The sequence below is a fragment of the Pectinophora gossypiella genome, chromosome 6 (genome assembly GCF_024362695.1).
Source record: "Pectinophora gossypiella chromosome 6, ilPecGoss1.1, whole genome shotgun sequence".
Taxonomy (NCBI): domain Eukaryota; kingdom Metazoa; phylum Arthropoda; class Insecta; order Lepidoptera; family Gelechiidae; genus Pectinophora; species Pectinophora gossypiella.
Genome location: NC_065409.1, coordinates 8,439,132 through 8,465,341, shown reverse-complemented (window position 1 = coordinate 8,465,341; position 26,210 = coordinate 8,439,132). Strand labels below are relative to the sequence as shown.

General features: G+C 36.4%; 1 protein-coding gene across 1 annotated transcript in view; it reads left to right on the top strand.

The window, feature by feature from the left end:
* LOC126367915 (G-protein coupled receptor dmsr-1-like) overlaps positions 1–26,210 on the top strand; it is a 49,392-nt gene that overhangs the window by 5,521 nt on the left and 17,661 nt on the right. The window contains exon 2 of the mRNA XM_050011717.1: positions 23,861–24,737. Coding sequence (XP_049867674.1) covers positions 23,931–24,737 — 807 coding nt within the window. The 5' untranslated portion in view covers positions 23,861–23,930. The remainder of the gene's footprint in view (positions 1–23,860; positions 24,738–26,210) is intronic.

Here is a 26,210-nt window from a genome sequence, read left to right as displayed (position 1 = left end):
TTCAAAATGTAGCGAAAGATTATATTTTATTATTTTCAAAATTCTAATTCTTGTACTTTATTACACCAAAATAAAATGAAATTGTTACAAAAGAGACCCCAATAATAGAAGAGATTACTGTGTTTTTTTTTTTGACGTGACTTACTAACTATTGCATAGCACATACGAAGTATTAGGATTAATGAGATTATTACTATTAAGTATTTTAAAAGATAAGATAAGATTCTTTATTTGCCATAAATGCAGTGTGACAGGTGTTACAAAAATATAGTTTACCGTGCATTTAAATAACATAAATTTATAAAAGTTAACGCAGCATATAGCCGTACCGAGTGGAAAACCATAACCTGTGGTCGCGATCCTCAGCAGTGAGGGAACGACGAAGAAGAAGAGATAAAATTTAAAATATAAAAGTGTCAATTCATAAAAAGGTCCTATAATGAAATTAATTGTTGTACAGATCTAAATCAATGTCATTAAATTAATTCACATAATGTCATTAAGTAAATTAAAAAGTCAACGTTAAACGTCATACTTGTCTTATGAGGCCACCTTACCCTAATAAGCACGTCTATACACGCATTACGCACGTCTATGCGACATCGAATTGCGCCGTGGGGAAGGTTCCTAAGGCATTGTCACGGTCTGATGATTACCAGGAAGTCTTAAAAAATAAAACTAAAAAAAATATATTTCTTTCCTACCCAATTGTGAACATTAATTTAATTAAGATACCTATATAATTAATAGAAAAATTAATTGTCGGAAATGTTAAAAATATTCTTTTGACAGGGATAATAATTTATCGTTATTATTATACTTTTTTTAAGAATCCTTTCATTTAATAAGTAAAAAGTATTAAGGAATCCTTCTAGCGCCATTAATAAAGAATTTAATTATTCCTTCATAAAATTTACCTAAACGATCATCCGAAATTGAGGAAAATAATTTAAATATACCATTTCTTATTTATAAGAGTATCTACTAATATTTGCTAAATTACTTTTAAACTTTGAGTTTGTTTAAAACCGTACGAACGTGAAACATTTTATACAAATACCAAAGCCAAATACTGAGCTTTATGATTTGTTTGGTTTAAAATGTTAAGCATACGAACCATTATAATACTTAATTAATTTAAGTACTCTACTCTGAATAGGCGCGTGTAAGTAACGATAAATGTGGAGGAAATAAGAAAGTATAATTACAGGATGGAAGTTTCTAGAAGTTTTATAGTATTTGCTTACCCCGGTGGAAAAAAGGTGTGAGTTTAGAAGTGTATGTATTCTGCAGAATTTTCTATATAAATATGTAGTATTTAATTTGGTTTTTATTCCGCACACCCTAAGAAAAGCTTCATATCTTTACTTAAAGACGCTTACTGAAATCTGCTACAGTGAGGGATTTTCCAGACTATTCACCAAATACAATACAGTGATAATTACCTATTTTCTCATTATTCGGGTAGGTACATAATTATTCCAAAATACAATGTAATGTCAGTAGCATATATGAAAATAATTGTTGCTTGATATTTGGATCACATTATATATAGAATTATGTTGCTACCTATTATCAGAATATTGTATGATCAGAATAATAATGGGTGGAAAATGTAATTGTGCCTGGGTGTAATAAAAAGAATCATCATTTATACTTACCCAAAAAAAAGATGAAAGATGCATATCTTAACGAAAAAAAAATGTACAGCGCCATCTATGTTGATTTTGAGAAACGAACCATGGAAAGTCCTTCATTCATAACTGTATATTGCATAAAACATGTTTTCACAGGAACGCTGATTTCCCGCCCACATGGTATCTATGTGGGCAGCTACATGATTCGGAGAACTATCCGTAAGAATCTCTTCGACTTGTTATTAAGTATTGCTTTCATGTTCTATCATTTTCTGACATACTATTTGGGGAAATATGATCACACAGAGAACATCAAACGAGCAGACATGCTGGGTATAATGAATTTTGATCAAGGTACTTGACATGGACATCATTGTCCCCTCTGCTTGTGAATAGGTATGTAATCTAAGTCAGTCATAAAGCTTTTCTTACCTGTTTACCGTACGACGCCCACTGCTGGGCATAGGCCTCCTCCAAGGATCTCCACGACGATCGGTCCTGCGCTGCCCGCATCCATCGCGGTCGGCGTCGTACGGCTGATGATGATGATCTGTTTACCTCTGAAAAACCTATTGCACACAACGTGATTCAAGTAACGACTACGTACTTATATCAGTAAGTAGTAAACAAGACCAACGGCTTAACGTGCCTTCCGCAGCACGGATCATCTTATTTCTGCACAATCAGGTGAGCAGCCTGCAATGTCCCAACCAAACTAGGGATCACAAAGTAATTTGTCCCCAACGGGATTCGAACCCGGGACCTCCGGATCGTGAGCAGAACGCTCAACCACTTAACCCACGGAGGCCGTTAGTCCGGCCGGTAGTAACTATGGGTAATATGAGGTAATATGTGACGACACCGCGGCATATTGGCCGCATGCACTGTAGGATTATGTTATTGCTAAAAGGACAGGATAACTTACAAGCTAATTAATTGTGGAATTTTACATGCCCGCTTAGATTGAGTACAACCAAGTGCTGATATTTAGCTAACTGGGAGGTTGTGTAATGTTCTCTTCTACGCAGATTTAAACGTGACCAGAATAAATTAAAGGTTTTGTTCACTCTGACTTACCACTGGAAAGCTTCCAAGGTACACTTTAGGGTGCTCATAACTGCTTTATACCTAGGCTTACCAATTGGCTTAGCTGCAACTATAACACTTTGAGAACTAAGTAATAAGTTCTAGATCTACACAACTATTCAAAAGTTACACGCCTCTGTGGAGTAATTACGAATTAGGTTTCAGAATCAAATAAGTGATTTAATAGATTATAATAAGTCAGCCCAAATGAATACTTACAATAAGCTTCAGCTGAAATGTAACTGAAAAAATGTATTAAGAAAGGCTTTTAAAGCGATACTTTTTGTAATAGGTTTCTCTTTAGGGTTTCGTGTTCAAAATGTAGCCACAAAACGAATATTTGAATTAAGTATTTCGGCCTCTTGCGCAAGAGAAGTGCGTCAAGATTGAACCAAATGGAATTCCATAGTCCCTGCTTACCCCGGTGGAAAGTATGAGTGAATTTATGTATGTATTTCAACCTCTTTACTTATGACAAAGACAAGTTTTATCTTAGTATCTGCCTAGTATCAATAACATCTGTCGGCTTGGGCGGCGACAGATGTTATTTTATTATTTCTTTATTAAACATAAGCTTGCGTTTGACAGGCGACATTGTGCCTGATGGTAAGTGTTAATGTGGCTTAAAGTGGTATACACTTACCTTATAAACTTGTACAGGGAGGACGAAATCAAGTATTTTTATAAAGGGTGTTAGTGGCATCGTACTGAATACTGAGGGGAATGATTTAGACCGTGATTCGGAGTTAATATCAAGTGGAATTTTCCGCCGCAATATTTATGTTTTTTTAGATATTTTTAACTTATTATCAAGTCTATACTTTTGCGATGAAATATTCCACTTGATATTAATTCAGAATTCATTACGATAACACTCACACAATGTACAAGTACATCATTGGCCTTATACGTCTGTTTCAGACGATTTATGACGTCATTGCCTCAAAGAAATGCACTTTCTTTCATGGCTGTGCAAGCCAATCCTAGAGCGGCAAACACTACCGCACACTCTGCACGAGAAGTCTCCAACTGGTGGATTGTTGTTGGTTTGATGTCGTTTCATTCTCCTGCTCGCCAATACCGGTAACTGCCGCTCTCCGTGTTGGTATCCACGCAGTCAGACTTACGAGTACATACAGGTAGTTATATACTTTGGGGGACGATGCAAACCATGATTCTGAGTTGATATCAAGTGTAATATCTTGGCGGAAAAATCATAAAAAATTTGATGTTTGTTACAATTATTTTTAGTTCCATACTTTCGCGACGGAAAATTCCACTTAATGTCAACTCAGAACCAGGGTGTGCATCATCCCTCAAAGTTTTCGTTACGCTGTCACTAACAACCCTGTAGGTAATTACTATCGAGTTGAAGAACACTTGTCAGGTGAGGAAATCTCTAATGTTTCTAAAGCCAACTAAAAAGAAGTTCTTAGGGCAGATGGTTTACTGTACACGAAATAGAGTGATACTGCGGTTCTGTGTAGTCTGTAAGCGGTGGTTGGTATAAGCTTTTATTGCCAATGCCACTAGGGACCTTATATTAATTAGAACCCTCAAACCGCGGCAGCGACTCGCTCTTAGCCGGTTTTTAGTAATAGTAGGGTAGGTTCTTTTTTAGATTTTAATCAGTGATGGGTATTTTCTGTAAAGAAGATATTCCAAAACGAATTCTATAGGTGGGTAGGTACATTTATGTAAGTAATATGTAGATACATCAATATATTTACCTATGTATCAAATTATATGTTACGGCTGTAAAAACCGTGTAGGTATCAAGCTTATCTTATCTTATGGGAAATTAGTTTGATATTGAGAATTTGTGTAGCTGACAGGTCTATTTGTTACGGAAACTTTGTGTTGTTACGAAGAGTTCATATTCTATCATGAAATCAGGTATTATTTTTGTACACGTACCTACATTGGCCTGAAAATCTAAGTAGGTAGGTACCTTACTACAATAATTTTCTTTTTGTTTTCTAAACTAATTTCGAGTCCTTTTTATTACTCTAAGTAAGTTTATCTTGTGTACTTAAAAAGTTATTATAATTTTAATAGTTGAGCAATTTCATGTACTCTCTGTAGAACCCCGTCGCACTATCATATTTGCCATTTAATGAGACTCACATTTTAATTTGTCAATAAAGTTAATGTGACATGGTTTCAAAGTGTATTTAATACATATTAGTACTCGTGACCATACTTAGTACTTATTTTTGCAGGCGAGTGTATTATTAAGTATTTCGTGGTTTCTTCCTACCCCATCAGGAAATAGGCGTGGTTGCGTGTATCTCATGTATGTATAATATATTATTATGACAAACTGAGGTTAGATTACATATTTACGAAACATTACGAAACAAAATGAGAACTCATTAAAATTATAGGCTATACTGAAACTACGTACGGTTCTCAAACTATGTAGTAAACAATAAACTAATTTAAATTTATGCTACACCACAATTAAACTTTGTTTAGATTTATTGAGATAGGTACGTCACATCTATTATGCAGAGTACGGTATATCTAATATCATTCCAAACGCTTCAATAAATAAAATAATGATGTCATAAATATAAGTCTGATGTTCATACGCATTAATATAAATGACCATTTAAACTATTCTACTCTACACGCTACTCTCAATAATAGGAAAAGGCCCCGATTTTTGCAGACATCTTATTAAATTAATAATTAATTATTATATTGCGATTACACCCTTTCCTTTTCGGCGGATAAGAAAATGATAGGCATAACTTAAACTAAAATTAGAAGATGTCTGCAAAAATCGTATTTTCATATTATTAAGAGTAGCTATTTAAAATATAAAGGTAGAGTTCTACCTTTATATTTTAAATGGTCATTTATATTAATTATGTTTATTTATTTATACTCTATACATATGATTATGATTGGTCATCTCCAAAGTAGAAGTACCTAAAGTAGGTAGGTATATATCTGCGGGTCATAGGGGTCGTAACTGAGCGTATGAATGAAACCTTTTCCTTTCAGTGTGATATCTTGCCCTGCATGATTGGGTAAAAACTACATATAAGCAAAATAGGTACTATTCTGACTTGGCTCACTACGCGGGTCTTCGCACTAAAATATGTATAGTACCTACTCGTAAGTACCTAGTGCCAACGTGGAAAGGCATTGCCCTAGATTTTTCCGGTTTGTCTTCTTCTTGTTTTCTCGTGTGGGTTGCGTCAGTGCCCGACCTAACATTAAGCTATTGAGCCGCCAAAGGCCCCTGACGTGTCGCGTGTCACGACTACTCACGACTTTAAGTAAATAGTAGCAGGGATCGAAACTTGACGTGTAATACGAAGCACGGATCTTACTTTCGAATAATCGGGTGATCTAGAGATCACAAAGTGGTTTTTGTGATATGTCCCCACCGGGATCAGAACCCGATACCTACGGGTCGGGAGCTCAACGCTCAACCACTGGACCACGGATACCGCCGGTTAGTAACTCAGAAGACAACAAAGAAAAAATCAGAAGACAACATGCAGCCAATTTTGATGCGGAATCCTAAGATACGGTGACAAAGTTAGCTCAACGTCTGTGTAACATATAAGTGTACTTAAAGACTTGATTGAGTCAGGTTGTTGATGAACGTTTATTCTATTATTTAAAACATTTTATCACTCAAGTCACAAAGACTTTACCACTCACCTTTAGGATTAAGTACTTTATGCCGCATTCATGAAGGCAGAGAATCTATCATCCATCACATTCATCAGAGATAGATTACGAAACGTCAAAATCCTCGAGTAGATACTTTTTCTCCAGCCAACGTCACACGTGAACGTCAAATTAGTGTTTAGTCGAAATTATATTACCTACTTTTACGGAATCGGAGGGAATATTTTATTAGAGTAGATATACAACATTGATGGACAGTTGTATACGCAGTTGTATATCAATGGGACAGAAACCACGGAATTCCATTTGCTGCGATCTTGACACGCAGCTGTATTTTTTCGTTTTTCATCAAATTCTTCGTATATGGTCGCTGGTTTAAAATATCTACCTACTCTTGACCTGGCAAACATAATTTTGATCACGCTTAATTCATGTATAATTTTTGGTATGTTAGCCTAGGCCTTCCTCTTTCAACATTGCCTGAACAATCTGGAAATATATGGATTTATTTTTGGCTTAACACACATGAACTCAAGACTATATCCCAATTGGGGAAGTCAAACGTATATTCATCACAAGATGAACTAAGTACGGTCACGAGTATTAATATGTATACTCTTTGGTACCCTGTTACATTTACTTTTTTGACAAATTAAACTGTAAGTGTCACTAAATGTCAAACATGTTAGTGCGACAGAGTCCTAAAGTGGGTACATTATATTGCTCATGACTGTACCACACCTTACCAATGTTTTTTATTAGACCAACGTGATAGGTGGTGTGGTTACAAATTAAGTTTTTGCTTTAAAACTTTGCCTATGGCTAAGAGTTTAATTGAATTCCTATATGAAACTCTATTCGAGTGAGAGTATGAAATTCTACTTAGCAGTTTAATTACAGCTGAAATCAAATCAGGAATTCCATGTTATTAGTTCTATTTATGACTCAGAGGTATTCATTGCTATTTTATAGTGTTTACTAGCTGTACCAGGGGGGTTAAAAAGGCCACATAGAAGCAATTCATCTGAAAAAGTAATATTGCAATTTGACATTTGCGGAAATAAAAGTAAGTGCGCATTTGCGCAATGCAAACAAATGTCAATGTGTGCTTTTTTAGGTGAATTGCTTTGTGGTCTGTTAAACTCCCTAAGTTTAGATCATTATGATTATCCCTTCAGAATGTTTATTCCACATTATTAAAAATTGCGCGCCATGATATATCTATCGGAATATCCCATCATACATAAGAAAAAAAAATGGTGTTGATGATAGTGTATACTAACGGAGTGGCAACTTCTAAGAGATATTTATTAGGCCATTGAATAAGTATATTTGTCTTAGTTTCTATTCCACATTTCCGATATACGTGACACAAAAAGCTACAGCGACATAAACAAAGAAAATTATACTGATCCAATAATAACCGGCGTGACGTGTCTAGCTCTAGAAAACAAGTGTTCTAAGTTTCGTTTGCTACAGGCTGTTTATCAAGCCAATATTACAAGAACAAAGAAGGAGATATCCTCGTGGAATAAATGAAAGATAGCATCGACGCTATAGTCTCGTATTACATTATGCATTCATGACGTGATGTCTCTTGGAAATTAGGAAATACTTGAAGTTGTAGCATGAGGATCAACAAGCGTAAAGCTGGGTATCCACAAGACAATATGTAGCGCCCCAGTCTGTATAGTCCACAGTGCTCATGTTCTGTCTAGAAATGTCATGTTGTCAGTGGGTACTTATATTCTTTTGCTAAAATATCCTCGAACCTACAATATCACATAATAATAGAAAGTGACCCAGTGGTGAATGAAGTTATACCTATTCACATTGATCTTAAGAGTCCTAAATTCTAACCGTTATGGACCGCATATTAATTCCACACCTTTGTGTTCCGTTTTGAAAGTTATTGATACTTTGTCTCTAATACGGTTTTTTTATATATTTTCCGGCCAAGTAGTTAATCCCGGCCAAGTAGTTAATGCCATCTGCGGCAAATCTACAATAAGTCACGTCTAAAAAAAAAAGATTTTACATCAGTCCTAAAACATGAGTATCGAAAAGCTGCAGATTGTTTTCTGGCGATTTATGGCTTTGTTTGATGTGTACCTCTACGCAACTATAGCGTTCAGATTGCGATCAGTGGATGACGGATGACAGGCGGTCGACGACGGACTAGTAATTGTGTTTTCGCCGTCATAACAGTCTCTGTAACTAACAACATCTGCTAAAGGTCACCGCTTGCGTTCCGAAGGCAGTTATTTGATGCTTCGGGCTCTCTTCACAGTAAAAAATGCTTCCGAGAAAAAAATGTCACGTAAGTATAATATTTATTAGAACCAAGTTGCCTAAAATATATCGTCACTGGAAAGGCAAAATTACGTAAGCGCCAAAAGGCCATTTCGAGAAAAAGCCGTTTAAAGTTTCATTTTTTCGTTTTTTTATCATAACTTTTTACCCAATTATCCAATTTAGATGATGTCAATGAAAGGTTACATTGTTTTTTAATTTTCTATGTCCAGCAATACATATCATTACAGTTGGATTGCTATTTTAGGATATAGTGGCGCTTACGTAAAAATGACTTCAGTTTACAGTAAAGCAAATTTACTTAACCGCCATCTGGTTAAAATATTATTTGGAAGCAAAATTACTTACAGCTCTTACGACAATGCATACGAGAACGACAATATTTCTTTAAATATAATAATACTGTAATGTTAGCGGAGTAAAAGTTACTGTAACGACTTTTACACATCTGCTTTCATTATGTGAAAATTGCCTAAAAAGTGATCGATTGATTATGTCAGTTCACCAAAGATTCTTTAAAGTAAGTTTTTGTAATATCTTACATGGGTAAAAAGACGTAAGAGACAAATAATTATTCTTAATACCTCCTTAAATTACTTATTACTTCAATTGATTTATAAAAATAGCTATTAAAATACTGAAGTGCCAGAAATAAAGTATCATAAAATATAAATAATAGCGTACAACCTGACGAACTGGCAAGGAGAGGATCAGACACCAGGGTATATGGACCCGAACCAATCCTGCCGATACCTTTCAGTCAGTTACGCTCGTGGGTACGGGACTATACCCAGCAACTACACAACGACAGATGGGCAGAGCTGCCCACATGCAGACAGTCGAAGGATATCATGTCTATGATATCCAATTCACTCGCCGACTGCTTAGCTTAAACCGCAATGACCTCCGAATAGTAGTGGGCAGTATAACGGGTCACTGCCCACTCAACAAGCACCTATTTAACTTAGGGATAACGGACAGCCCACTTTGCAGAGGCTGTCTGGACGCAGAAGAAACTGCCCCCCATGTAATCCTGGAATGCACGGGAGTGTCAGCACAACGGGTAAAAATCCTCAAAGGAATGGGGTCGCTCCGCGAAGCCTGTGAAATCCCCAGGAGGCTTCTGAGCTTCTGGAAGGAGATAGGTTGGCTTACGTAGTCAACAATTACACGCATATTGGGCCACCTTAGAGTCTAAATGCGGAAAACAGAGCACACTAACATAACATAACATATGCAGGGCAGCACAGTCGACCATGCAGTAGTATATTTGGGCTCAAAATTGTTTGAATTAGGACAAGCATACGTGGCTCTAAGTCGAGTCAAGTCTCTGGAAGGGTCAAGTCTTTTTAATTCCTCAATAATTTCTAATTCCTCAATAATTCCCCTTATTGTTTTTCAGAGTATTTACCACGAAGTTTAATACACTTTTCCATTCGCTCGAACCAGGTATTATTTAACATTTATTCCACTCCAAAGTAGAGGTGTTCAAAATGGCTGACTTGAAAGCGTTGGCCGCTTCTTCACCACACTGGAACCTTTGACCGCGAAGAGTTTATTTTTTAATTTTAGGAAATGTAAAGAAATCATTGGAGCTTAGGTCAGGACTGTATGGAGGATGGTCAAGAATTTCTACGTTTTCCTGCTTCAAATAATCGTTTGACGAGCGGTGTGTGAGCTTGCATTGTCATGGTGCAGCATCCTGCACTCCTGCGCATCATCATGCGTGGCTTTGGGTTAGATTTTCGAAGTTCGGCGATGACTTGTGGTAAACAAATTGTGGTATACCAATCCGCATTAACCGTCCTACGATCTTCAAGTGCAATTGTCGCAACATGACCGATTTTCTCCACGAAGGTAGCCACCATCTTCTTTGAAGTGCTTCGAGAGCGAACAACTTTAGTCGGCTTTGACTCGTTTTGGAAGACCCAAACTGTGGATTGTTGTTTGGAATCAGGATAACAGCATAAATCCAAGATTTGTCACCACTGATGATGTCGTACACGTGATTTGACTCTCCTCGGTTGAACCTCTGAAGAGTTTTCTTACACCATCTGACGCGGGCTACCTTATGATCGTCAGAAAATGCGGGATGCAACGGCAAACTAGTTTTCTCACACCAAGTGCCTCATGCAATATCGTTTAAATGGTTGTCCCTGAAATGCCTAATAACGCCTCTATTCTCGGTATGTCACATGACGATTTTTGAGGATTAGTTGTCTCACAGCAACGATATTATCTTCAGTGAAGGCGGATGTCCACGCTCGAATTCTAAATACCAGCGTTCGATGGTTCGCAGACATGGCAATTCATCGTGGAATAGAGATTTTAACTGTTTGAAACACTGAAGTCGCGGTAGGCCTCTTCGAAAGTTATAGAAAATTTTTCTTTGTAATCTTACATTTAATAATTTTCGGACGTGACCTGACAGATTCAAACCAACGCTGTGACTAAACAATTGCATTAATCCTAATGCTTTCAATTGTTTTGATATTCGAAATTCCAACAAATTTGAATTTTGAGTTCTCGATTCAAAATTGGCGCTAAATATGCAAACGACAGAACTTAAAAAGTATAACAAAGTCGCTTTTTCTGTCCCTATATCCATATGTACGCTTAAATCTTTAAATTGCGCAACGGATTTTGATGCAATTTTCTTTAGTAGATAGAGTGATTCAAGAGGAAAGTTTATAGGTATGTATAATAACATCCAATAAATAGTGTAGAAATACTGTTATTTTTGAGGATTTTAATGTGATGTCGTAAATAATTTCATTTTTCCTCAGCATTGCATCCGAGCGAAGCCGGGCGGGTCGCTAATAAATTATAAAATCAATTCTAAAATAGTTTTACTTTTAGATCTATTGTTAAAAAATAACTTCCTGGGAAACTTACTGCTAGCCCACGAACTTGCTTAATAACAGCATAAAAATGCGAAGGCAAATTTACGTCCACGCCTTACTTATTCTAAATAATGTAAGTCAAAATTACTTATTCGCCATTCACTGCATAAACATGCTAAGACATTTTTTTCTTATACGCCTTACTTTTTTTAAAAGCTGTAAATAAAAATGACTTATACATAGTCTATTTTTTATTTTCAGTAGACCAAAATTACTAATAAAATGATACTTTTCAAACTATAGAATGCCAAATTTACTTGAAATTAATATGTAGTTATTATATAGGAACACAATATTACTTATACACCAGTCACGAAAAAAACACCAAAATCTTGTCGTTTAAGAAACTGGAATTGAAAAAAGTCAACTATTTTTAAATTTACGTAAGCGCCAAAAAAGTGCTCGTATCGCAATGCTACCCAGACAGATCGACGCAGAATGAAACGCTGATTCCGAATATATAAAAAACCCAAAATACCTATTTTGGCGCTTACGTAATTTTGCCTTTCCAGTGACGATATAATTTACTTTTTTTACTTACTTTACTTTATGTTAATGCGGTACCAAAAGTATTTCGCAGCAATGTTTTTTATATTATTAGAAAAGTTATATTTTCCTTTTTGGAAGAAATAAAATTTTATGGCTTCATTAGGGGTCTCATTTCATTTACTTATAACTGAAGTTTTTCAATGAAATATTCTAAACGTAAGTAACTATAAATTTAGTAATATATAAAATAGAGAACGTTCGTGTGAAGCTTTATAATTTAATCTTTTGTTTTACTTGGTTTACGCACGTGTTTCCATAACGGTTAGATACCTAATAAAACTTGGTTTATCTTTGCCAAGTTTAACGAATTGCCTGGAAAGTTCCAACCTCATTATAAGTAGATACAGATTATTACAGGTACACCTACCTACATGTTATAGAAGGTTTAATTAACCACAGTTATTAAGGTTGTATTAACGTTACTATTTTCAAATACCTAGTACACTTTCTTGCATAAATAATGTTTATTTATAATATATACGCATTTTTGAATTTTATTTACCATTTTGCGCCTTCAATATTTTTTTTTTAATAAGATGTAATTATAATATAATACTTCTCCATCTGTTTTCTTTGTATGTTCCTGTGTGTCTGTTTTGTTGTGTACAAATAAATAAATATAATAATAAATATTATATATATATGGCCGATTGGGGTGGCATTTAGAATATTAGGCAAACTTAATTATTAGTTAGTAACATATCAGTTTAGTACGTTTTTGATTCTAAACTGTGATCACCATGTAAACAGCGTCCTTACCTCATCATGTGGTCAATTTTCCATATAAACTCTATGTTCACATCTAATTTACTCCCAATAAACACAAATTACTACACACACACAGGGTTTGGGTTTGTTTAGGGCTCTTTTACACAAACCCTATTACGAACTGACTTAACGTATTTTTACGGAAGACGCGGAAATCGTAATCCCCGTTCGTGGACATAAATGTCTGTTGTCGTTAAGCCAAGTTGGAGGCTTTGGCAGGTTGAAAAACTGGCAATTGGGTTGGCTTATCCGGACACCTTCAACCCGCAATGGCTCAACGTGGTTGGGTAATCTCTGTAAGTCGCACCCTCTGTGGTTGATGGGTCAAAACTTGTGCTTGTGTCAGTAAGCGTGTGTCGATTGATTGAGAATTAGGTGTGATTGCTGCATAGTCATATTAAGGAAATATTAGACTAGGTACTCTACTCTTTATTAATTTTATTTCTGACTGTGATGAACACATTGAATTCAAAACAGCTTTTTCATTGTATTTGTTATTTTTGGCGTTAGGACTTATTAATGTAAGTACCTAAGTAATTGGTTTTGGTAATAAATAAAACGTGGCTATAATTAGATAATTAAATTTGACTTTTTACCACTAATAACTCACCGTCTAGACCTACCTATTTAAATTTTTTGCTCACGCGTTTAAGTTTTCAATGTCAAGAACTTGGAGTCGAGAACCTAACATATATGACCCCTGGTAAGATGCCAAGCCATACAAAAAGGAAGTCTGCCCTCTGTCTGTTCGGGCTAATATTACTGCTGAATTATTTTGTATGAGTTTTATTCAGCCATCAAGGCCTTGATTTCTCCAAGAAAGAAGTGAGGTGGAGTCGCTACTTCTAACGCTTGTTACCTACTTATAATTTGCTTTTTTTTCTCTCTCTGCGAATGTTAATGTTCTCTGCGAGTGGTGCTTCTTAAACACCAATTATGTAGCTTTCATACAAAACCGAAGGTGTGTCATTTTATTTTGAATTCCCACTACCACACCCAAGACTGCCAATAATAAAGGAATTGGAACGGCAATTGCATAGACGTCTCGTAGAACTCAACTAAGAGCTCTCGCTTTAATTTTCCGCGTAAGCAATATGATACGATTCATAATTATTCGACAGTTCACAATCTCGCGAGATTCAAATCGATAGATTATAATCTAACGTTATTTACAATTTTACGGTGACATATATATCACGAAACGAACGAACCGTTTTGTTTGCTACAAAAGTTTACATAAAACGGCTATAAAATTGATGTGAAATTCCGAAAGCTATAAGTTATTTGACTAGGTCGAAGATAAAGTATAAAATGTAAATCTAAAAAGAAGCCGGTCTAAATTAATGATCAATAAATCTCGTTTTTCGTTTGATTTATTTTCGAATTTTAATTACTTACTAACTAAGTAATAATGAGTACGACCACAGTGCGACAGTTGACTGCTTTTATTGATGACGTCACTAAGTCAGTACGTATAGTATCACAGTATTATGCTTAGGAACTATTTCTCTACTTTAATAAGTTATGTAAAAAGTATCTGGGTCTATCTAGTTTTACATAATAATTGTCTTAGCTGCTTTACTGAAACAATCAATATTTTGTTTATTTACGATGTGATATGGTGTCATGTATGCGGGCAATAAATTATGCTTAGGTATTCTGTGTGGCAAACATAAGGTCGATTTGTTTTACTTACCTTTGTCAGAGACCACGATAAAAATGTTATCACACAATTATTCGCTATTGTAATACAAAACAAAGAAATCGTTTACAATTCTTTTGTAGTCCTATTCTTTGATGACATAAAAGTTCAAAGGATGTTTTCCACAATTTAATTGAATGGTGAATGTTTTTATTATTTTAATACTACTTAGTTCTAATGGAACTTAAAAGCTTCAGCTTAGGGCTGTAAAACTTTGCGCAGCTCTAAGATTTTACTCATTTATGGCTCGTTTGTCTCGGTACAACAAAATAAAATAATGTTAGTCCGCAATGTTACTTAAAGAGTTAAGATTGCGACAGTTACTTACTTCAGTGTTTTTTTAACAGGAATAAATAAAAATAGACAAGGAAATTCCCGACGACGTTGGTTAACTCCTTACAGGATATACGACACTGTTTAAACTTCCGAACCCTCCACACGAAAAATGGAAAAGGATTTGGGTTTGGGCATTTATTGCTGTAATAAAATGTGGGTAGTCGGGGGTAACCGTAACTTGCTTTCATGATGGTCGCTGGAGTGGAAGATTAATAAATGTTTGTACAGTCGGCACTGAGTTAATTTATCAGCCGCTTACTTTCATACCATAGGCTTACCCGAAGGGCGGCTCTGCAAAGAAACAAGTAGCCTGCCATTCACTACACAACTTATTTAAGTAGACAATTTGATAAAGCTGAATTTGCTTTTACGGAACAATGCGGTAGGTATATGGGACGACATAAAAGTGGCAAAGACTAAGTTACTAGTATCATATATGTGGCTTTAGCTTTGTTAAAAAATCACTTAGGTTAACGTGGGTTTACTTAAGCACAGATAACTTAATATCTGAAGCGCTTTAAATTAACTTATTTTTAGTCGCTCTGCAAGAAGACAGATATATGTACAAGTTGGTGTTTGCGTCAACCTGCGTCACAATGTCCTGCGTACTGTTTGTATATATATGCCATGTACTTTACGTAAAATATTTTCTTATTAATGTTACAAATACTGGCTGCGTAATTTTGTACCTAATAGTAGACTGAATACTAACGCGGTCTACGCGAAAATTAATATCTGCGTCTCTGAAAAAAGTAAATTAATATCTGAGTTGAATATACGGCAAATAACATAATTCGTACATCCAGGTTATACTCCGATTCAGAGGGAATTAAATGTCTACCTTTATTTTTTTTCCTCCTTTTTCCTCCATTCATTTTCCACAGCTTGAGGCGCCATAATTAAAGTAACACAGGTTTCATTGGTCAACAAATGTTAAAAAATAAAATATTACAATGTTACCTATATCAAAATGTGTCAGTCTAAGGACAGATTGAGAGCATGATGGCCGAATGTAGGAATGGTAGGCTGAATGAAACGGAATGTTATGGTGTGTGAAAGAGGGAGCGATGAGTGAGCGAGAGAGAAGAGATTGACAGTAAACAAGTTACTACAGGGGGGTTAAAAAGGCCACATCCAAGCAACTCATCTCATCATCATCATCACCAGCCTATTAAGTCCCCACTGCAGGAGCACGGGCCTTCCCTATGGATGGATAGGGAGATCGGGCCTTAAACTACCACGCGGGCCCAGTGCGGATTGGTGGTTATTAACGACTGCTAATGCAGCCGGGACCAACGGCTTAACGTGCCTTCCGAAGCAAGGAGGAGCTCGAGATGACATTTTTTTTTGTGGTCACCCATCCTATGACCGGCCATTGCGAAAGTTCCAAATTGCAATATTGCAATTTTTACATTTGCGCATATAAAAGTAAGTGCTTAATGCAAACAAATGTCAAATAGCAACATTGTTTTTTTACATGAATTGCTTCGATGTGGCGTTTTTAACTCCCCAAAAAATATAAATAATCGTTTTCCTTCATGCCTCGTCCCACGATTTATGGTATTTTATTACTTTTTGGACATGTCCTAGAAGTCATCTAAGTGACTTTATTCGAGATTTTTTAAGGGACGTCTGGTGTGATTGTGACGGATTTATTATGGGGAAATGGGGTGTGGTACTCAGTATTGTATAGTTTACCATTTGATATCAATACGAGAAAGGTTGGCGTTTTCTGACGAATATCAAATGTGTGTTGTGTATTAATATGTAAGTATTTACGTTCAAAAGAAAGTTCTTTTAGAAATTGACTATTTTTAACCGACTTCAAAAAAGGAGGTTCTCAATTCGTCTGTATGTATATTTTTTTTTTATGTATGTTCACCGATATTTCCGTCAATAATAGACGGATTTCAATTTTTTTTTGTTGAATAGTTTTTCACTTTTGAGGTGGGACCATTTTCACCAGGTCAGAATGTGATGATGGGATCTAGGAGAAATCGAGGGCATCCACCGAAAATAAAATTGTATGATCGTGTGGTGCTTTTGTTACGTAATCATGTCTTACTCTGGTACATGCTTCGGGTGAGAACAGCTGATTTTATCGCTTTTTAGTTTTTGTCGATTGTTTTTTTTTTAAGTCGGTTAATTTTTTTAAAAAGTCAATTTATAATCAGATATTGAACTGTATTTCTGTATTTCAAAGCTTCAGATTGACTTATAACAGTAACAGTACTGGTGTCAGAATGTAGTCAAATAGACTAATCGAGATGACGTGAATGTCTGTTACGTATTCATTAAACATGAACCCTTACCCCTCTTCGTCAGTCATGATTGCTTCGCTCAATCAACTATTAATAGTGTTGTCTGTGTCTTGCTAAAATTTGAAATCAAAACGTTATTAATTTATAGAGTATCTAGATATGTAAATTAATAAGAGTTCGCTCGGTTCAATCTATTAAACATGCATTGTTATTCTACATGCTTTTTTATGATTTTGATTTATTTTAATCAAAACGTTATTAATTTATAGAGTATCTAGATATGTAAATTAATAAGAGTTCGCTCAGTTCAATCTATTAAACATGCATTGTATGTTAAATTGTTAACGATTACATAAATAAATAAATAAATAAATACATGCATTGTTATTATACATGCTTTTTTATTATTTTGGTTTATTTTAATTTGGAATCAAAACGTTATTAATTTATAGCGTAAGTATCTAGATATGTAAATTAATAAAAGTTCGCTCGGTTCTACCTATTAAACATGCATCGTATGTTTAATATATGCATTGTGATTCTACGTGCTTTTTTATGACCTTGGTGTTTTTTGTTTTGTGTATTGTTTTCCGTGTTGTTTCTGTCCTGTGTTGAATGTAATGTACCTGTCTGTCTGTGTCTGTGGTGTCCGGGAGTAATAAATGTTTCTTTCTTTCTTTCATTGTTATTGTTTATGTAAATAAAATAACATAAGCTCACGACTATATCCTAATTGGGGTAGTCAGATGTACATCCATCGGAAGATGAACTAAGTACCCACGCTTCAACGAGCTAAAAACGGCCTGTGCGGTCCAGAGGTTGAGGGTTGAACTCACGATCCGGAGACCTCGGGTTCTAATCCCGGCGGGGACATATCATAAAAATCACTTTGTGATCCCTAGTTTGATTAGGACGTTACAGGCTGATCACCTGATTGTCCGAAAGTAAGATGATCCGTGCTTCGGAAGGCACGTTAAGCCTTTGGTCCCGGTTACTACTTACAGTCAGTCAGGGGCCTTTGGCGGCTCAATCATAACCCTGACACCAGGGTTGATGAGGCTGGTATTCTACCCCAAGAAGTAGAACGAACTAAACATTTTATTTAAATATAATTTGCACGAAATTGTTCTTGTTTGGGTAGACCTACAACAGTCATACACAAAGTCATGTCTATAGGTTGATTTCGAATGTTGTTTCGAATGTGTAATTCTCCGAAGTTGTATTTCTATAGCGGCGACATGTCGTTGGCAATGAAAGATATTTCATAGAAATAAATAGAAACCCGTAGTGTCTCTGCGACACGTCGTCCGCTGCTGCCTCATGTCGTCCGCTGCCAACTCGTACCTTAAACCAAGACTAGGTATAACGTCGCCAGTGACAATTACATAAAGAACCTTTTTGAAAAATCACATTCGAATGTGACGCAAGCGTCATTTAGGTGCTTGCATCTACATACTTACAATAGTTTTTCGTGTTTTTTGACGTGACTTATTAACTACTTGGCTGGAATCAACTACTTGGCCGTAACTTCGCAATAGACAAAATAGTTTCAATCCACGTAATATTTGGGTATTTTTTTACGCGGATTGGAATTAATTGAAATAAATCGAGCTATTTTCAAAAAAATGTGATTTTTAGTTTTTTCGCTTACATTTCCTTGGCGCTTACGTCGTTTTTACTATAAGGCGTCGATAAGTATATAGTTTCTGATATTACTACTACGAAGACGTGTGTTACTTATAAAATACAAGTAAGCGAATGCAGTATCTTTGTGATAAAAGTACGATTTGTTGTTCAGAACAAGTACTTAATTGTCAAATTACGTTCTGACATAAATAGATTGATTCATTCATCTAAACAGCGGAGTTTGGAAGAACCATTAACGTCGTAAGTATGTTACGATCAGTTTAGACACGATCTTTGATCTTGACACACGCAAAAAGGGTAGAAATTGAGTTGCGGCAAAACGCCTGAAAGGCTTTACACAAAATATAACTTAATTATTTATTAATTTGTCTAACTGATTTAACATTTTGAGCTTTAAAAATAACTTTTTTAATAAATAAAAGAAAATGCATTTCTTTCATTTATTTAATGATTGTTATAATTGATTATAAGATGATAGTCCAAGTTAGTCATATTGGTACAGAAGGAGGGAAGTTTCTTTAAAGTGCACATTAACTTCACATATCTATAGAGGACATATACGTACGTTTCATTATTACTAACCGACAGTTTAAACAATCTGAAAGTCCGTAATTTTAGTTCTTCACAAAGTTCTACGACATGTTCTGCAGTATAAAAATACTTCCAAAGTTAATTAAGTCTTATTGGCTGTAGATTTTATCTAACTAGTCTGAATGAAATTCTTATAGGAAAAGGGAGAGTAAGAGTGAGCTCACACAGTGCGTAGTGGGTCCGTTGCGACGACGATGCTTCAGTGGACACGATCCTCTCCTTCGTTCCACATATAAAAATAAATAAATAAATATACAAGTCACTACAAATAATACAACATGCCACACACCACGTGTTGCGGTTACGTAGTAACTATTATCTAAGCTGTGGTAGCGCCGCCGTGTCATGGTAATCAGTTCAGTAGGTACGTTGAAATGAAAAAGTTGCGACGACGCAACGGAGCGGCAACAGCTGTGTGGCCTCACCCTTTCTACCGAATTCAAGTCACGACATAAGTGCCTTTGTTCCGGGAAAGCCTGTCGCCATTTTTACGCTATTTTTCACAAAATCACTCCAAATGTGTCGCTGTAAATTCAAAACGTCGTGAATATACGTGATGAAGCCGTCGTCGTATATGTAGTCGTTAGGCTTGACGCCTTTCACTTTCATGTGACAACAGCTACTTTACATATGAACGTTAACACACGCTTGTTATCGTAAAGGGGGCAGACAGAGCAAAAAATTATTAAATACCAAACTAGCAGGTGATATTTGTTCGTCACTTCACGCGTGAAGGGGTTTTTGTCTACTACGAACTTTTGTGTGGACTATTATGCGTCTTCATTTTTTCTGTTTATCCCAGAAAACCTTACATGAAAGGAAAAAGATGAAAGAAGAAACGCAATTATAGCTTTAGGCATTCTCAAAATAGGGTAGCTTAGGTAATGGCGTTGATTCCAGTACACAGCATCTAATTTTATTTGTCATTTTCTTATCTGCCGATAAGGAGAGGGACGGGTAATCGACAGGCAAACAATTTATGGTATACATGTAAATTTTAGGCAGAATTAAGTTGACAGCACACGTCAAAAGGATTATAAGTATATGAGTGAGAAGCCTATTTTATTGGCCCGGGTCCTCTTGAAATTCTTTTAACTGCGTTTAAGTTTAAAACGTATACCTACAGGGTGTTAGTGGCGTCGTAATGAATACTAAGGTCGATGATTCAGACCATGAGTCTGAGTTAATATCAAGTGGAATTTTCATATTTTATTTTATATAACTATATTTCATTTAATTAACACAGAGTTATGAGCTGAATCACCACCCTCATTATTCGTTACGGTGTCACTACAGCCATACGTACTTGTATGAGTACCTCTATGTACTTATACGGAGTGTAAGTGACAGCGTAAGTGGAATTTCCTGTAGGAAAATTCATGAAAATTTCATTGTTTTCTTGAATCATTAAATTTGTTAATTTTAATAATCAAGTAGGTATCTTAATTTTTTTTAATACACATTATATAAAATAGACAATAACAATCTATTTAGTCAAATAAGCCCCCGCGGGTGGATCCGGGCGCAAAGGTCCCCATCACGCTTGCCGCGTTACCACGTTGTATGGCGATGGACAACCTTTGCGCCAGGAAACAACCCGCACGAGCATCCGACCCCCTGTCACTTATCCTTCGCCCCACCTCCCTAACGAAGGCTATAGCCTCCGACCCCCAACTTTCTTGAATTATTTTCAGTTAAGTACACACTTTTGCGACGAAAAATTGCACTTGATATCTATAATAGGTCTGAATCATCCTTAAAAGTTTTCGTTACGATGTCACTAATACCATATATGGACCACATTAATGTAAGTATATCTACTTTTTTAAAACACTATCTTACGTATATCTCTAATTCGCTGAAGTACTCATAATAAGAGGTGATATAGCAAACATATTTAACAGATGCTTAATAGCTTATCTTATCTCAACAAAGTACTACTGTGGCTGTAGGTAAATTTGAAGTTTCAACGCGTTTCCATGAAAAATTCAACAACGGAACCGTAGTTAATTAGCATTGACGTTATGCAACGTTAAAGTAGCCCAAGGTACTTTGTTGTTACGAATTTCAAAGAAGTTGGCAAAATACAAAGACATAAAATATTAGGATATCTCTGGCTTCAGGCGATAGTAGTGAACACGTGGAGATAAAAGCATTTGTATCTATGTACCTTTCTACTGGTAATAAACCGCGCCTTCGGCCATATGGATATAAGTACTCGTATTTATCCTGCTTTCAGGCTTTCATATGTCGACCCCAAATAAAATAAGTATACGGCATAAAATATACCATTCTGGAATACCCGAAAAATTTGCTATATTTCCATGGAGATCCAATTAATATACGTCAAACGTGATATCCAAATGTACAGAAAAAAATGTACTTAAACCTGCTAGATCTGTTAGGTCGGGAGCGTCTCCAGCCAAGTTCAGCAAGCAACAGAATTGGCGAGCAGCACCGTGTGTAATATTACACGAACCATTTGGAGCCACTTTTGATCCAAGTCGGTCTTTAGGCTACAATGCATTATCTTAAGTTATAAGAAGAAATTATATTTTATGTTGTTAAAAATACATTTCAGGACTGACCATTGAACTTGGCACCCATTTAGATCTCACTTCTATATAATAATGAACTTGGCTCTCATTTCACATTTATGTTTTTGATGGGATTAAAAAAATAACCTTTTTTAAGTATATCACGAACATGAGTAGGTACGCAACGTTAGTTAATGTTTATGTTGTTGCTGATTCCCGTAAATACCATCACATTTTATTATTATTTATTATTATTTATTTATTTATTTGTACACAATGAAACAGACACAAGAAACATACAAAGAAAACAGATAGTACAGGCAAGCTTTTATTTTAAGTTATAGCTGTAATTTTCTTACATACATAAACAGCCTATATACGTCCCACTGCTGGGCACAGGCCTCCCCTCAATCAACCGGAGGGGGTACGGAGCATACTCCACCACGCTGCTCCAATGCGGGTTGGTGGAGGTGTTTTTACGGCTAATAGCCGGGACCAACGGCTTAACGTGCCCTCCGAAGCACGGAATCTTCTTACTTTTTCGGACAATCAGGTGATTCAAGCCTGGAAAGTCCTTACCAAACAAAGGACAGTCAGTGTAATTTTCTTATCCGCCGAAAAATAAAGGGACGGGTAATCGACAGGTATAAAATTTATGAAACACGTCAATTTTAGGCACAAAACTAAAACAATCCTCTAAAAATGTTACAGTGGCTAATAATCCGACAGAATTAAGTTGACAGTACATGTCAAATGGTTTGCATACCTGCGAGCTACCTATTTGATTCGTCCGGGCTGTACACTCATTCATTTTAAAATTAACAGTTGTCATTCATCCGTTCCTTTTTTTTCGGCGGATAAGAAAATGACAGGTATAACTTACGTAAAATAAAATTAGGTGTCTGCAGGAATCGGGGCCAATATAGATATCTTGAAGCAGTTGTGTGTCTCATACGAATTAAACAAAGGTTATATATAACCCTGCTCTGTTTCGAAATTAGCTGCGAGCAGATAAAATCAGCCAGACAGAGTGGATGGAACTTCACTCGCGTTCATCTCGATTCTAACTAACAGCATACTCTTAACTAGTTTAGGAACTCGCCCAAGATTACTCTGTAGGCTAACTTTCACTAAGCCTTTTAAGATAACTTCGGTGGGAGTACTGCTCGATAGTCCCGTCTATTTATTAGATAAGCTTGTGATACTTATTTGATATCGACATTCATTTGACACCATCCGGACAAAAACTCCACAAGCACAACAATTCATTATCAGAAAATAAACTTAAGAAATAGTAAGATACATATTTGCGGAGCTCCTGGTTATCATGCCGAAACGTATTAAAAATACAAACAGTTTAAAGACGTACTTATGTGAATGTTGCGTTCAGTGTTTCCACAGAGACATGCAAACTAATGCACTTGAAACTCATTTAGTTGCAAATTCAATTTGGGTATTGTGTGTTTATCAAGCTGTGTGTGACGATAAATGTGTGAGTGGCAGGCAAGGACACCACTTGTTTCAGAATTTAGTATGTTATGTTGCGTGTACCTCTAGTTTGTGAGTTTGTGAGCGAATATCCCAACAGTCGTAATCCGACAAGGGAAAATACACGCGCATCCACGTCGAAGTCCCGACAGGATTTTTGCTTGTTATTTATGATCATTCCACTATAGTTCTGTGACGGTTCACGCGGAAAAACATTCGGGTAATGAATATACACAAAGAGGGGCGGATAATTATATCTAATGTAAAGGTTGTGAACAAACAAAAAAAACAAAGAACTGCGAAAATATTGTGAACGTACATTTTTCCTGTTATTCATTTATACTTTTAAAATAATTGACAAATGATTAATTTTATTTACTCTTTTTTTCAGAAATATAAACATGGGCTGTTGGATCCGTATGGTGGATAGTGTTCTGTGAGCCAGCGAGGTAACGAGCAAGATGTCGGAAGAGACCGCAGGCAGCATGGAGGAGGCGGCGGCGGCGGCGTATTGCGACCCCGGCGGGCCCGAGTTCCAGCGCATGTACGCGCAGGTGCACGGCTACATCGCGCTGCTGGTCTGCCTGCTCGGCAGCGCCGCTAACTCTGTCAACATCGCCGTGCTCAGCCGCAAGGAGATGATCTCCTCCACCAACTCGATCCTCACTGGCCTCGCCGTCGCCGATCTACTTGTCATGATCGATTACATTCCATTCGCCCTCCACAATTACGTAAAAATAAGTTCAGTAATCAACAACCATTCGTATGGGTGGGCCGTATTCGTCTATTTCCATTCAATATTCAGTCAGACTTTTCACACGATATCTATTTGGCTGACGATCACGCTCGCCGTATGGAGATTTATAGCTATTAAGTTTCCGCAAAAAAATAGGACGTTGTGTAATAAACAGAACACAAACATAGCTATAGCGGTAGCTTACGTCGTGTGTCCTATCCTGTGTCTCCCTATTTACTTCGCAATGAATATTCAGGAAGTTCCTCAGAGCCCAGGAGACGTGAATGGAACGACGAATGGAACCGACTATGTAAACACGACGGCGACACTCAGGACGGACCCAGTGTACAAAATATCGATGACGGACAATAAACATTTGTTGACCGCTATATTTTGGATTTATAGTGTGTTTATAAAACTGATACCGTGTGTAGTGCTATCGATTTTAAGTGTGCTTCTAATATTGAAAATGAAATCTAGTGATAGGAGAAGACAGAAGCTGCTGAAGAAATCTGCCATTACAGCGACTGAGGTAATAAATTCAATATTTTATATAATTCCTACAAAGTTACTTTAAGTCTCTTCGATTCTAATAGTAGGAATGTTTGTTCATTCTCTGTTTGGTATTGATCCTACACGTTTGTTATTGACCAGAATGTAAACCCCAATGTATTAGACCGATATTAGACGATCCAACTACGCTCCGTGACAAATTAGACATAAAGTTTTAGATTAAGGTAGATTCAAATTATGTACGTACCAGTCTGTTCTATTCCCCACAGAATTAGTTTCAGATTTAAACTTGGCTCGATTGAATTAGGGAGATTTCGTTCGTTATTTATTCAGTTCATTCAATCTATATTGATCCAACTAGTTATAGTTGTTCCGAATGTAATCCCTGACATCGCCGTATTAGGCGATTCTCACACTGCCCCGTATCATGCTGCATGTTGCGTGTCGACGCACCTACGCGCATATCTGCGGGAGTGCAGATCTGCATCATCGTGCGGATTTTTTATGCACTCACGCGCGTAGGGGCGTTTTGTAGATTAACGCACGGCGGCTCTCATTTCATTCAAAGCCGTTCCAAAATCACGCGCGGCACTGCGGGATTCGGTGTACCATACCTTGCGTCTCGCCCCGCACTTACGCGCGGGGGTGCATGTTTGTCAGCTTGTATGCGCGTGATCCGCATGAACGCGTGTGGATGCATTTTCTGTTTGTTAGACTGTGCGTGTTTTCTATACAAACGGAGATACAAGCAACGGAAGAACACGCATCCAAGCGCTACGCTGCATCATGCAGGACAGTGTGAGAATCGCCTTAGTATACCTACCTATTTATATATTAAACTATGCAACTATGTATCTCCGTGACATTCAAACATTAATTAATTTAGATTTTCATGATAAGATTAATAGATGTGTTCTAACTTTAATATATCTGTCACAGCTGATAATCTCAGGAAGTAAGTACTAATGCTATCGACTTGAAATGAGTAGTTTTAGATTGATTTCGGATTTTTGGTTTTAAGACCCAAAATTTACTCTTACCTATTATAGCAACTCGCCGGAATGTTTTGGGTGGCTTTAACATACAAAAGTAGCAGAGCCAGAAGTAATCAAAGACAACTTGCGGCCACCATTGGGTGGTACAGAACAAATTATTTACACGGTTTGTGTATTATTTATTCGTAGGGTTTGTGATACTTTTAGGCTGTTCTGGTATATAAATAGGTAATGTTGACCTTATGGTCAACGTAGTCTACTGGACGTATTCTATAAATAGAGGGGGACCATTCAGCTCAATATTCTGAGTTAATATCAAGTGGAATTTTCTATCGCAAAAGTATAGAATTTAAAATCATTAAAAAAAACACACAATAAAACATGAATTTTGCGACGGAAAATTCCACTTGATATCAACTCAGAATCATGGTGTGAACCAACCCTTAAAGTTTTGTTACGATGTTACTAAAACCCTGTATATTTTAGTACTCCCAGGT